We start from the raw sequence: 15,051 nt of genomic DNA, 5'->3' as shown, positions 1-15,051 counted from the left end.
CCGAAATGCATTACTGCTTCACGGCAGAAATAGGCGGGTTTGTGGGGCGCAACCCGTCGCTTGCGACGAAGGGCTCGACAAGTAAATTAACCCTCAGACACAGCCCACTGAGTTTCTCGCCGGATCTTCTCAGTGGGTCGCGTTTCCGATCCAGTCGTAGATTCTGCGAAGCACGGCTCTTGCTAGGGTTCGTGTTAGCAACGTCGTCAGGTTTGAGCCCCGTGAGCTCACCTACTAGTTAAGCTTACGCTGGAATAGCCTCTCAAGGCTACCAGCTTAGGTAGGAAAAAAAAAAGAAGTCTGCGAGATGCGGACATTGCTGGTGCAGTCATGGTGGTAGCGAACCCACATGCCCATAGCTGGACCGCTGCGGACTAATGATGATGTATTTACGTCACGGTGCCGTTGACTCAAATCGAGACCGCCAGAATAGACCTTTGATACGCCAATTAACGGGTGATTCAAGTTTTGATGAATACGTATGAAATTAATCAATGAATTTTATTAATGCTAGTGACTAATGCGAAAGCTTAGGATGGGCGTAGATGTGCATTACCATCCTTCATCGTCAGCCTGTATCTCGCCACTGCTGGATGTAGGCCTCTCCCATAGTCCGCTATAATGAACGATCCTCCACCTTCCACATCTAATCTTTTCCAGCATATCCCCAGGGGGATGCCCAACGCCGCGCTTACCGGTACGGGGTCTCCAGAACGCATCTGCTCTGAAATGGCATAGGTATGTCCGGCCTATTGCCATTTCAGCTTGCTAATCTTTAGGGCTATGTCGGTTACTTTGGTTCTTTGACGGATCTCCTCATTTCTGACTCAATCCATCAAAGAAACTCCAAGCATACACCTTTCCATATCACGCTGAGCGACTTTGAACTTACGGACCAGACCTAAGGCCAATGTTCACGTTTCAGCGCGATATGTCATGACCGGCAGCACGCAAGCGTTGAAGACTTTTGCCTTTTTTTATTGCCCTTGTAGGTAGACGAGCATATGGCCCACCTGATGGTGAGTGGTTACCGTCGCCCATGGAATCCAGCAATGCCAGGGGCAGAGGCAAGCCGCTGCCTACCTTTAAGCATTGCGGTATTGCCATCCTTAATTTAGTTGAATGGATCTATTGTTAATCTGTTAGAACTGCAAATTCAACGTAACTAATTAATCTCAAACACGTTGTACCACTTAATCTAAGATAAGCTGTGAACTGGTCCGCGGACCGAACGCAAAAGTCTGTTGTACATAGGCTAACCTCTTAGGCTACCAACGAATAGGTAGGCGAAAAAAAGGAATGTGTGGCGACTCACTTACCCGCCACTACTTGGGCAACCGCCTTACAATTCGACAAAATCGCTGTCGCTTATGATTTTAGGCAATCATCCATTATTGATTGTTCAACACTTCGGCAATCTTGAAAAACTGAGGGCAGCATATATTCATAATCGCTGTGTTACCCATCGTTCGTGTCAGTGCCTTTACTACTCCTACATGTTCGTTCTTATGTTATAGTTTGTTTGTGTATATTTTTAACTTCAATAAATTATTCAAAGCAGTAGATATTCATACTCACTGTGTAAGCCATCCTTCGTGTCAGCGCCTACCCGATACAGTTAGTGAAGCAGCACTACAACTACAGCATCTATAAATGCGTGAAATATAATTTCCGAAAAACTGTTTGGCACTCTGCAAATCCGCCCAGGTGGACATCATCATTCTGCCTATTTCTGGTGTAGTAGTATATAGGAGGTGTACCTCATTCCTTATCATGAGAGCTTCACTGACTTGGACCTTTGAGGAATTAAAACTGAAGCCTCCCGCTAAAGCCCGATAAAACCATAAACTTTAATCTATACTAATATTATAAAGCTGAAGCGTTTGTTTGTTTGAACGCGCTAATCTCAAGAACTACTGGTCCGATTTGAAAAATTCTTTCAGTGTTAGATAGCCCATTTATTAAGGAAGGCTACAGGCTATATTACATTACGCTAAGATCAATACAAGCGAAGCACCAATAAATATTGTTTTAAAATCGGGATTTTTCACTTTTGAGAGCTTCCGTTGCGTGCGCTGCAGAAACGGTTAAAGTTTCGCTAAAATAATGTATGACAGAAATGTTCCCCTTTAAAAGATCTAAAAAAAAAGTCCGCGACAGCATATGTCTATTGGTTAAGGTTGGCTCACTATAACGTTTTTTATGCTAACCATATTTGTTCTAAAATAAAGCATTATTTGTGAACTATTTCACGCGCACGAAGTCGCGGGCAAAAGCTAGTATATTATAAAGTTTACGTTGGAATATGCAACGTACATGTTTGAAGGAGCTTTTAGAACCTGTGTGAAACTAGGAAATTTGTTTCCGACAAGAATCTTACTGCAATATTCAAACCTTGTCCGAGTTGTTTGTTATTACGTCACAAGCTGCATGTGTAATATATACATTCTTTGAAGTCCATTGCCGGGCAATCCCAGTGTTGTTACGTAGGAGTGACTAATGTAGGTTATGAAGAGTTCATTGATACACGTGATAACCGCGTGCTTCGCTACACTATTTATAAACATTTTATCCTTGATAAACTAGTTGTATTTCTTCGAATCTTGATACAGTTATGTTTTACGTTTTGTTGTAGCAACTGAGATCTTAGAACTTATATCTCAAGGTAGTTGGCGGCATTTATGTTGTACATGTACATTAAGGAGTCGTAGTGGCCTAAAGGATAAGACGTCCGGTGCATTCGTGTTGAGAGTTTGAAAGGTAAGCCGTTGTAACTATACTGAGACCTTAGAACTGATATCTCGAGGTGGGTGGTGCATTTACGTCGTAGATGTCTATGGGCTCCAGTAACCACTTAACATCAGTTGGGCTGTGAGCTCGTCTCATCTAAGCAATAAAAAAAAAGATAGACTGTGAGGTCGTTGACCGATTACGCAATAGATAAATCCACGTCTTTTCATGAAGGTTTTTATATGGGGAAACACGCTGATGCGTAAGCCGGTTCGGATCGATCTTTTTACTTTTTACTACCTTTATATTCTCAAGTAAACGGATCACCTGATGGTAAGCAATCGCCGTTGCCCAGGGTCATTAGCAAAGTTAGGGACACAACCAAGTCATGGTCTCAAGCTGAAGTTAGCCAGACCAGGGTAAGGCGTGTTTGGTACTAGGTACTTAAGAGAGGTTATAGTTATCCCATCATGAATGGTTCACCCCGATATGAAGTCAAAATCTCAACAGCTGTGACAGTGTGACAGCTGTCCATGGACAACTGACCATTCCCCATCGGATAAATGTAATATATCGACGCTTGAAAGGCAAACGTGACTCCAAGCGACAATGCGTGAACTTTACAGTAGACTAATTTAAAGTTGAAATACCTGAAAAAAAATCTATTTTAACGAATCTAGCTGTAGGATAGAGATGATTTTAACAGACCTAGAAATATATATTTTTTGCGCATCGAATATGGTTATTGCCTATCATTTATGTATATAGCAGTCATTGTCGCTTAGACACGTTTGTCTTTCAAGCGTCGATGTCCTTTTAAATTTCAGAAAGCGCTCTATTTATATTGCATAATGTACTGCTGCATTTCAAAGCTTTCAATAAATAACATTTAATTCATATAAATAAATTAATTGTATAAATATTACGAAACACAAGTGTAACGTCATCGCTACGAAACACGTAGATTGGGGCCACGAAAACAGCACTTTCCTATGTGTTACATATTATGACCATTTAAATTACTAACACTAGACTTTACGAGATTTAATACCAATCATCTGTGTTTTAGCGTATGTTCCATGGGGAGTGCTCTGAGGAGTAATTCGAAATGATCTCCCCATCTCCTTTTTATCATCACACCTCACGCCATCGGAGCAGAGTTCATCCATATTGTCTGGAACCGCTGCGTTCATTGACAGTGCGTTTCCAGAGGTCTTTTTTGCCACGTACCATCCGGCTTTGGAATGAACTCCCCTCCACGGTGTCTCCCGAGCGCTGTGACGTGTCCTTCTTCAAACGAGGCTTATGGAGAGTACTTAATGGCAGCCAGTGGCTTGGCTCTGTCCCTGGCATTGCTGAAGTCCATGGGCGACGGTAACAACTCACCATCAGGTGGAGCGTATGCTCGTCTGCTTACAGAGGCCTAAAAAACGTGAATACTGACATTCATCTTAAGTCATTAAATCAAACTATTCAATTGTTTTTTTTTTATTGCTTAGATGAGTGGACGAGCTCACAGCCCACCTGATGTTGAGTGGTTACTGGAGCCCATAGACATCTACAACGTAAATGCGCCACCCATCTCGAGATATAAATTCTAAGGTCTCAGTATAGTTATGAAGCTTAAAGCTTAAACCGAAACGCATGATAGCGAAGTAGACAAAAATCTAATCAAGTTGAAAGTTCAATTAGTGGACAGAAAATACGAAAAATTTTAAAAGTACACCGGCCAGTATTGTTACAGTAATTAGTATTCTCTAAGCCTCTTCCAGACATACAATGTAAATAAATAGGTTTTTTAACTATATTAAAATATGCATTTATTCTGTGAATAAATATGTAAGTACATACATTAAAATTTATATAACTTTAGGTGTTAATTTAAGTTGTCATTTATTTTTGTTCATTGATCTTGTTTTTTTATTTTGTTTTTTTTATTATTATTTTTTTTATTGCCTAGATGTGTGGACGAGCTCGCAGCCTACCTGGTGTTAAGTAGTTACTGGAACCCATAGACATCTACAAGGTAAATGCGCCACCCACCTTGAGATACAAGTTCTAAGGTCTCAAGTATAGTTACAACGGCTGCCCCACCCTTCAAACCGAAACGCATTACTGCTTCGCGGCAGAAATAGGCATTCAGGTGAAAAGATGACTTTATATTTAAAGTACATGCGTCCATAAATATCTCAACTTGAATATTACCTTCAAATTTCTCGATAGTTAGTCGAAATGTTAGTGGCATTAAAATAAGGGCTAGCGCGAATTTCATAGCAAATTCAAATTCAAAATCATTTATTACAACTTAAATATCAGTATGACACACTTGTTGAATGTCAAAATATACTTAGATAACAATGTTAACTCTACCACCGGTTCCACAAAAAGCCACAGTCCTGAGAAGAACCGGCGAAACAAACTCAGCAGGCTTTTTTTTTTGTTTTCTTCTCAAAAATGTTTTTTTTTAAATAAATAAAAATATTTCCAATAAAGGAAAAAACAAGTCAAAAAATACAATAAAAATAATAATAATATTAATGAAAAATGAAAAGGCCAGGAGCGAACGCCTCATTCGTAGTGCCATCTAGTAAATAATCTTTAACTTTATAATATTATTATGCCTTGTTGCACAAACGTTCCTTGACAGTTTTCTTAAATCTATGAACAGGTAGTAATTGAACGCTTAGTGGGATCTTGTTGAAAAGTGGTACACCCAGCCCCCTAAAAGAGTTGCTTATTTAAGTCGGTCGATTTCGCAAAATAATTGATAATCGATTTTAATATCGCTAAAATAAAAGTCTGTCATATGTCATAAATAAATATGTATAGGGGGACTACCTGCCCTATTTTTCCGGGAAAAGGAGTTCACGATTATTATTTAACAGCACGACTCTCGTATTGCCCTGTGCAATGTCAATGTCAATCGTGTTATTCGCATTAAATGGTCAATAGACGAAAACAAAAGTTTGCGTAGTAACTATGTAGATACTTTCTCTATAGCTGTTGTAATTCCCATAAGTAAAAAAAGTGGTGTTTCCAATGAACTAGTTTGTCGCCTATGAAATAAAACGCTATTAGTTTTAACACGTGTATACCTAGTCAGGTCATAAATTCTGTCACATGTTTAATGTAAAATAATTGAAACAAGTTTATTCATTATGTAACCATTCATATACCAAAATGAACTTAACAAAACATAGATTCTTATGACACTAAAGTTTATTCAAAATGACCTCCGTGATTTTGAATCTGCCTTCAATCTGCGCGGCCAGTCGTCTATCGCAGCACGAACGAGGTCCATGTCAATATCGGCGGCTGCCTTAATCAAGGATGTCTTGAGTGACTCCAAATTGGGATGAGGCTTTGAGCACGCCTTTTCCTCCAAGTGTTGCCATATCATGTAATCTAACGGATACAAATCTGAACTGGAGGAGGGCCAGTATTCGTGCCGGATGAAGTCGATTTCACGCGCCGCCAGCCAGTCTTGTGTGCTCTTCGCTCTATGAGCTGGCGCCGAATCTTGTTGGAATACCCAGTGCCTGTTATTGAACATGGTATGAGAAACAGGTTCCACAAGGTTCGTCAGGACTGTATTTTGATACACAACTGCATTCGTTTTTACACCTTTCTCACAAAAATGTACCTCTGTTAAGCCCCAATAAGAAACTCCCAACCATACCATGAGCGAGGATGGAAAATGACCTCGTTGGACACGCGGAATACGGTTGCTCGCTTCTTCACTACTGTGTGCGTACACCTTATCATTTTGTTTGTTGTAGCTCTCTTCTACGGTAAAAAATTTTTCATCCGAAAAAAGAATTTCCCGATATTTTTTTCCCGCGTACCGCTTCAACAAAGCGCGGCATCTCTTCAGTCTCAGGTCCATTAGACGAGCATTCAAACGATGTCCTGTTTTTCTTCGATATGCCCGAAGCCCTAAGTCTTCATTTAACACCCTTTTCACCGTGGTTCTGCTTAACCCCATCTGAAGGGCCAACAGTTTCTGCTTACATTTGGGATTTCTTTGAATTCGCGCCTTCACAGCTTTTATCACTGCTGGAGTCCTAACAGACCGAGGGCGACCACTTCTTGACCTGTCATCTACACTAGAGTCTTCATTGTATCGTTTGATGGTACGATAAACGAATCTTTTGGTTATATTCCAATTTTTCAGTATGTTAAAAATTTGAATTGGCGCGTAACCGCAACGATGCAACGCAATAACTGCAACACGGTCTTCTTTAAGCGTCCACTCCATATTTAAAAATGAGTAAAATTCTAAAAGTATACATTTTTATTTTCATGAACAATCCGAAATTCGAATTCAATAAACTTTTTTGTGGCCAGCATTCTAAAAGAAAAGTTTTTACTGTGTGACAATACTTATGACCTGACTAGTTATATTAGTTAAAACGAACGACCCGGTTGTGTCATTTTATTTATTTATTTACTTCAGATTTTGCATATCTATATTACACTTCATTGCACTGCATTAACATTTCATTTATACTAGAATTAAATAAAAATAATAACTACAATCTCGGATTATATTATTATATTATAAATTACTCTCTTTATAATCTCGACCGGGTTTTGTTGATAATCATACGCCGACAGACAAATTAGAGGTGTAATACCAGTTAGACTGGTCCGGTCAATGTTAAAAAAAACATTCCGATGTAATTCTGGTAGTCTGAGTCGCCTTATGACTAAATTGAATCGTCTTGAAATTTACATAATGATTATTTTATTCTCTAACTAGCTTTCGCCCGCTACTTCGTCCGCGTGGAATATAACATCGTGTAATAAAAATCAAAATTACAATTTGCGTAATTACTGGTGGTAGGACCTCTCGTGAGTCCGCATGGTTAGGCACCACCATCCTGCCTATTTCTGCCGTGAAGCAGTAATGCGTTTCCGTGGGGCAGCCGTTGTAACTATACTGAGACCTCAGAACTTATATCTCAAGTTGGATGGCGTATTTACGTTGTAGATGTCTATAGGCTCCAGTAACCACTTAACACCAGGTGGGCTGTGAGCTCGTCCACCCATCTAAGAAATAAAAAATTAAATAAAAAGATGAACTCAGTTCCGATGGCGGGTACAACGGTAATAACATCATGACAAAATCTTCTCAAACAATCCTTCAGAGCGTTCCCTAACACTGCTATAAAATGGATTGTACTTCCACTATCCCACGTGGCTCGATCACCAGTAATACCAAGTAAACATATCGAAATTAAAATCAAATAAGGATTTGGTATATATCTCAGCATCAAACCGAGAATAGACCCAATCGAGGAGGTGTTACCAATGTCGAAGGAAGAAGGTTGAACTTTAGATTTTAAATAGCGTTCGTGCCACCTTTCTAACTGCAACGCATTACTGCTTCACCGCAAAAATATGCAGGACAATACCACTGGTTTACGAATAAGGATTACAGTTGCATCATAAAAGAAATGTAAAATAAGGACCTTGAAAAGTGAGACGAAATGAATGCTGACAAAAAGCTAACTCCTCAAACCAGATTGATGAGACGTTTGGGAATGTTAGATGTTTGGGGTTTTTAAGGCCCGTCGAACCGGTTTCTCGCTGGACCTTCTCAGTGGGTCAAGTTTTCGATCCGGTGGTAGATTCTGCGAAGCACTGCTCTTGCTAGGGCCAATATTAACAGTGTCCTCTGGTTAGAGCCCCGTGAGATCATCTACTCGTCCGTTTACGCTGGCATAGCCCTCTAGGTTTTTATTTTTATTGCTTAGATGGTTGGACGAGCCCACAGCCTATAGACATCTACAGCGTAAATGCCGCCCCCCGCCTTGAGATATGAGTTCTAAGGTCTCAGTATAGTTACAACGGCTGCCCCACTCATCAAACCGAAACGCATTACTGCTTCACGGCAGAAACAGGCGGTGGTACCTACCCGTGCGGACTCACAAGAGGTACCAGTAAAAACCAGCTTAGGTGAGAAAAGACCCGTCGCTGCGTCAATGGCCAAACACGTAACCGGTTGCATCGGAATCAGCTGTAGGCGCGTCGATCGCGTCGCCATATATACGCCGCGAAAACCCAATTGAATTCAGTTTATACAAAGACGCGTTACGATACAGTTGGACAATTTTGAAAGATGCATTATTTTCGTAACAAAAAAATCTTGAACTGCTTTTATTTTCGATTGATACACTTACGCGACTTCGGCTAGATGAAGTGTTACATATTAGCATTTTTTGCCTTTGGTTTATTCGTTTTGTTCTTGAATCTGCCTGATGGTGAGTTTGTTGTTTTTATTTTAAGCTTCGATGGGTGAATGAGTTAATGGCCCGCCTGGCGATAAGTGGTTACCGGGGACGACAGCTACCGTAAATGCCGCAACCTACCTTGAGACATCAGTTCTGAGTCTCAGTTCTGAAAACATTACCACTTCGCGGCAGAATTAGTTAGAGTGGTGGCACCCAAGCCGTGCGTTACAAGACGCTCTATAAATTTTAGTTCACAAAACAATATCATTATATATTTAAGGCACTGCAATATTAAAGTTTACTTTTGGTGTCTTTTTGTTAATTGGTATACGAGGTAAAGGAAATTTGTTGTTAATATTTATGGCAGCCCATGGACATCGTGCTCATATTTCAAGGTGGGTGGCGGCACTTACGTTGTAGATGTCTATGGGTTCCGGTAACCACTTAGCACCAGGTTGGCTGTGAACTCCTCCACCCATCCAGCCATAAAAAACAAGTTATAGCAATAATAAGTTATAGCAACCAGCAATAAAAAAAGTTATAAGTGCATAGTAATTTTGTCAGACAAATCACTGTCAATGTCAACAGTCCACGCGGTCCAAGACTTCCTATGTAAGACGGAATTTATTAATAAAGCTAAATTTTGTTAAAATAATCGAGAAAAGTTTGTTTAATATTAATTAAAGTACTATTGTTATTAAATAGCCCAATCGGCCAAATTGTCACTAATAAAACGGAGATCCCCATGACTAAGAGGAAAAACGCTTTCAACGCGTGGTTTATCCTCTGACGTTGCAAATTTTTGTCAATTATAAATCGTTTCTCTTTGTTGCCATGCCGTTGACAGTGACGAAATCTGGCGACGAGCACTTCGTGTTGAATTTACAAGTTCTGTGGTCTTATTTTTTTCATTAACATGAGATATGTCTGCCTATTAATTGTTAAGTTAATGATATGTAAACATTACCCACTAATGTGGACTTATAAGTCATTTCACTAGTAAGAATTGTGAATATGCATACATTGTTTATAACATTTATAGATGAACAAAAGTATTGAATGACTCTTTGTATTTCCGTAAGCATAGAATCGATTTTGTAGTTGCCAAAAATAAACTCTATATTTAATTGCATTACGTTGCTTTTTGTGCACAGAGAAACCATGCGGTGTCACAGCCTCTTGGAGACTAATACACCAAGACCCCTGGCTGGTTCTGCTCGAGTACCACCGTGAAGGAAGACGCACAGGTGCCAGGTGTGGAGGTACGCTGGTCGGACCCCGTCACGTCATCACTGCTGCTCACTGCGTCAGGAACGCCGTCTTCGATCGGTTAGTTCTTTATTAATACGCGTTTTATCAGTTTCAGACGTATGTATGTTTGTAACGGAATCTTTGAACATGATTTTGATCCACTGCAAAATGTCGGATTAACTCGAAATTTTGATATACTTACTAAGGACCGATGACAATTCAATATTTAAAAAGGAAATGAAAAAAAAATCCAACTAAAAAATAGAATATTTTTTTTAATAAATTTGAATTAAAAATAGTGTAAGAAAAAATGATTTTACCACCACACCATTTGAAACTGATTTATCTCAAAGTTTCTCATCTATCAAATTAGGATAGTTGATAAACACGCATCTGAATTCGTAATACCCGACTCTAAATCAACGTGATAATTAGTTCAATTGTAATTCAATTAGAAAATTAAATAGGACAATAATTAATTATCCCTATTACTCTGTTGCTAACAACAATGTCCACAAATTCGCAGTAGGCAAAGGCAAGTAGTAAGGCAAAATTCAATTCAGATTCACGACTATAATTATATTTCCATAATTAATTTTGTTACGTAAGGAAATAAATTGCTGTAACCGGCGGCTAATTGAACAAACTCTAATTGTCATTCTGCACGAGGTGCAATGAAACACAATCTAAAGCAGACGCTTTCTCCTTTTTGTAGTCCTTAATGTAATGGTTAAGATAGATATAAATATTGGCTTAGAATGGCATTACCTCATATTTTCTCGCTTAAGGGAATTTTCAATCAAGGGTATATTATGAGCCAAAAAGGGTAGTTATAATTGAGGCCGTCAGGGCAAAAGTGGTCTAAGCTTACCATAGTTAGTATGGAGGCAATTAGGTTTGAATTTTCATGAATTTGAATTTGGGTCGGCAAAAGTACAATAATGTTTACAAAGCTATATGTTATCTATGGATAAAACTAAGGCCGGTTTTGCATCAAAACTTATTACATTTTAAATAAATTCCAATATACATATTATAAGCTTGAATATAAAAAAATGTGGGTTAGGCCACTTTTGCGCTGACGGCCTCAATTATCCTGTCTATTGATGCCTTGAATCGGGCATGTGTTGTCCAATATACCAATAAAACTGTCATTTATGTGAGGACCGTTATCCGCTTAACAAAAGGTTAAGGCGACCCCACTTACGGATCTACAAAATACATAATAATATCGATTCCGATCTATACTAAGTATAAGCAAGAAACCAGAAATAATGACCACGATCTTTTACAGGTTAACCGTACGCTTGGGGGAATACGACACGGCCTCTAAAATTGACTGCTCTGAAGGTGTTTGTTCTGACAAAGTTGTTCGTATCAATGTCACCGAGATCTTCGCGCATCCAGACTACGTTGATAAACAAAATGACATCGCTGTGTTGAAGCTAGAAAAGGATGCTCCTTATACTGGTAAGAATCGCTTACACCTGTTACTGGTTGTAGGAAATGGACCGCAATTCCACGTATATTTGCGAAGCATTATATTTCGGTGCGAAAATTGGGTCGGGCGTGATACAATATGACTTGTTCAGGGTGTGTCTTCGCATTAAGCATTATGATATCTATCGGTTCCAGTACCCGTAAATATTAAACAGAATGTTAGATTGTTAGTTTGTTAATTTGGACCACTTTGAATGTAGGACATTGCCGATCTTTTTTGGAATCCTTCGACATTGACACAAAAAACGGTTAGAGAATTAAACTATTCTATTTTTACAGATTTCATCCGTCCTGTTTGTCTTCCTACTGGAACGTTAAGTCCTAGGACATTGTTCTTGGCCTCAGGATGGGGACAGCAAGCAAACGGCTTATACAGTCACATCAAAAAGCTGATACCATTACCGAACTGGTCGATTGAAGATTGCCAAGCAATGTACAAGCAAACAAAGTTGCCCGATAAAATAATTTGTGCTGGTGGCGAAAGAGGAATGGACACGTGCCGCGGGGACTCCGGTGGGCCATTGGTGGTCATGAAGAGGAGATCTGAGTTGTGGGGCATCACCAGCGCTGGCCACGTCCATTGCGGTTCACAAGGATATCCCGGGATTTATACGAATGTTACCATGTTCTTGGACTGGATCGGGGATGTAATGAAGATTTGAGCTGTCTAAGACGCGGTAGTCGGTTTCAAGTTGCTAGTTGTCCCGGGGGACGCCGAAGACGGAATGTGATTTCGTTGAAGATATAACTAAAGAACTTAATCAAGCATATGCGAAGAAAGAGTCGCAATCCATGATATTTAATACATTACTCATAATGTAAGCTGATGTAATAAATGTATTGAAATTATCAAATTTGTTTTATTTTTAAAAGACTTCAAAACCTTTTGCTACCCAAATATTTACTCCCATATATTTATGACTCATTTTTTTTCGAAATTTCAAATTCCATCACCAAATTCCATGAAAATTGCTTCAGTAATTTGGTATTTTGAAGTGACGTAATTTGTTTTTCTTATTCATCATTCTCCTGCCTTTTCTCCCAGTCACCTGGGGTCGGCGCAACATGTTTTCTCCTTCCATACTCTTCTATCATAATATATCATTTCTTCGCTCACTCCCCTCTTGCACATATAATTTTTCACGCAATCCATCCATTTCTTCTTAGGTCTACCGCTTCCTCTAAAGCCTTCCATTCAGTTTGCTTTTCTTATTATACTATAATTATACTCTATTATCATGTTTTTTAAATATGTAATCAGGATTTAGGTTCAATTGTGAAATTTAGGCGTTTTATATATAGAATAAAATGATTTGGATTACTAAGAAAATGGGTCTGTAAACTTTATTGAATGCTCTTGCAACAATGTAATCGCTATTAATCCGACAATAAGAGATGATTCAGTTGTAAAGTCATAAAGACTTAAGTGCCTGCCTTAAGGCCTTCTAAAATAAATTTTGCTATGGCATGACCGCAATGTTTGATGAACTTCTTTACCGATATTCAAAGACTTGGCGACAATTAATTGTCATCTTTAATTAAGCAATAGAGTGCAAATTTTACGTCATTTCGGATCCTCCCCGGAGGAGTATGAAGTTTTCCACACTTATACAGAATATAGAGAAGAAGTGCACAATGCTAATATTTTTTTAAAATAATGCATAAAAGATACATTAAATCAATAAAGACAACATTACACACACTACATACAATGTATTTGACGCACACACGCATGCATACTATTTATTGTCAAACTTTTGTTCTTGACGTCTGTGGTCAAATTGAGAATAGATTAAATATTGTTTGTCTTTATTAATATTTTTTTATAGTGTAGTCTTGGCGAAATTTGTGATTATAGAAGTATAAAATACAATCATAATAGTGTACAAACTTACAATTCCAATTAATTAATTTAGTCGAATTTCGACTACTGTGAGACTTCTAGTCTTTATAATAATAAAATGCAAATCACTAAATCATAAACAATATATACAAAGATTTTCATGATAAGCTGGAAAGATTATAACACTACATAAAAAATAATAAGAGGAAATTATCGCAAGCATTGCTAGGTATCTCAATCGAAAATGTATCAATCTACGTTTTAAAGATAGCCAACTCAGTAGTCTTGCCTTCGATAGCAGGTTTAAGATAAGAAAGCGAACGTTAATATTGAAAAGTAAGATTTAGAAAAACATTAAGTCGCGACGAAACTAATGTGTATAAAAAACGGCGCGCGTGCAACTTGATCCACGCGAATGAAGTGAAACTTCTTTTTCGATGTGTAGTATTGTGGTTTTCTTCATTTTTCATCCTTAAATCAGATTGCTCTTGTAATAGGGAATGCTGTGTATAAGAGATGCGATATCTTCAACATTTGTATTATATACAAAAAAATAAATAAATTTATATTGTCTCATTACTCATTTTATATTGTTTCATTACCACTAACCCCAAGCAGACCATGACCTGACCTGACTGACCCACATTGAGAAAAAAATTATTAAACTTCTGAGTAGACGGGATTTTAGTGATTCAAACAATGACGTCATAGTGCATGATCGCGGAGAAATTACTCAAAGCACTGATTCATCGAACAAGCATGTTCTTAGAAAAGTAAATGACCCACCACATATTCGTTTTGGTTGGTATGGTTATATGCATATTTTTTTCTTCAATTAGCACCGGTCTTATGAGTCAAACTTTTATGGCCAATTGTTTTATTTGCTAACTATACATTAATACGTGAAGCAAAAACTTTGTACGCCTTTTTACGAAAATTGCGCGGACGGAGGAGTATGAAATTTTCCACACTTATAGAGAATATAGAGAAGGAGTGCAGAGTGCTAATATATTTTTTTAAATTATGCATCAATAATACATTAAACCAATAAAAAAACATTACACACACCACCATGTATTTGACACAACACACATATACTCTTTGTTTACTGTCAAACTTTTGTTATTGTTTAAAGTCTGTGGTCAAATTGAGAATAGGTTAATATAGTTTGTCTTTAATATTACTTGTCTATAGTGCAGTTTTGGCGAAATCTGTGATTATAGTATTTGACAACAGAACCTTAATAATGTTCAAACTTATAATTTCAATTAATTATAGTCAATTAATTATAGTCGAATTTCGACTACTGCGGGACCACTACTATAAACTAAAATTCGGTGTGACTGTGCTCAAGTACTAATATTTTCAAATGAAATCAGAACCCAACACACAATCACGAGTTACTTTGAAATATCAGGAATAGCATTGTGTAAATCAAACCCGCAACATCGATTTGCGTGATTATTGGTGCTAGGACGTCTTGTGAGTCCG

At 38.2% G+C, this 15,051-nt stretch overlaps 1 protein-coding gene across 1 annotated transcript; it reads left to right on the top strand.

The window, feature by feature from the left end:
• Positions 1–8,822: 8,822 nt before the first annotated feature.
• LOC114243400 (CLIP domain-containing serine protease HP8) lies at positions 8,823–12,557 on the top strand. Its single transcript, XM_028174881.2, has 4 exons — positions 8,823–8,996; positions 10,121–10,295; positions 11,512–11,687; positions 11,997–12,557. The coding sequence occupies exons 1-4, from the start codon at positions 8,930–8,932 to the stop codon at positions 12,377–12,379; spliced, it is 801 nt and encodes a 266-aa protein (XP_028030682.2). The 5' UTR covers positions 8,823–8,929; the 3' UTR covers positions 12,380–12,557.
• The last annotated feature ends 2,494 nt before the right edge of the window (positions 12,558–15,051 follow it).

The sequence above is a fragment of the Bombyx mandarina genome, chromosome 28, assembly GCF_030267445.1.
Source record: "Bombyx mandarina strain Sakado chromosome 28, ASM3026744v2".
Taxonomy (NCBI): Eukaryota; Metazoa; Arthropoda; class Insecta; order Lepidoptera; family Bombycidae; genus Bombyx; species Bombyx mandarina.
Note: the sequence above shows the minus strand (reverse complement) of the source record. Positions and strands in the feature narration are given on the sequence as shown.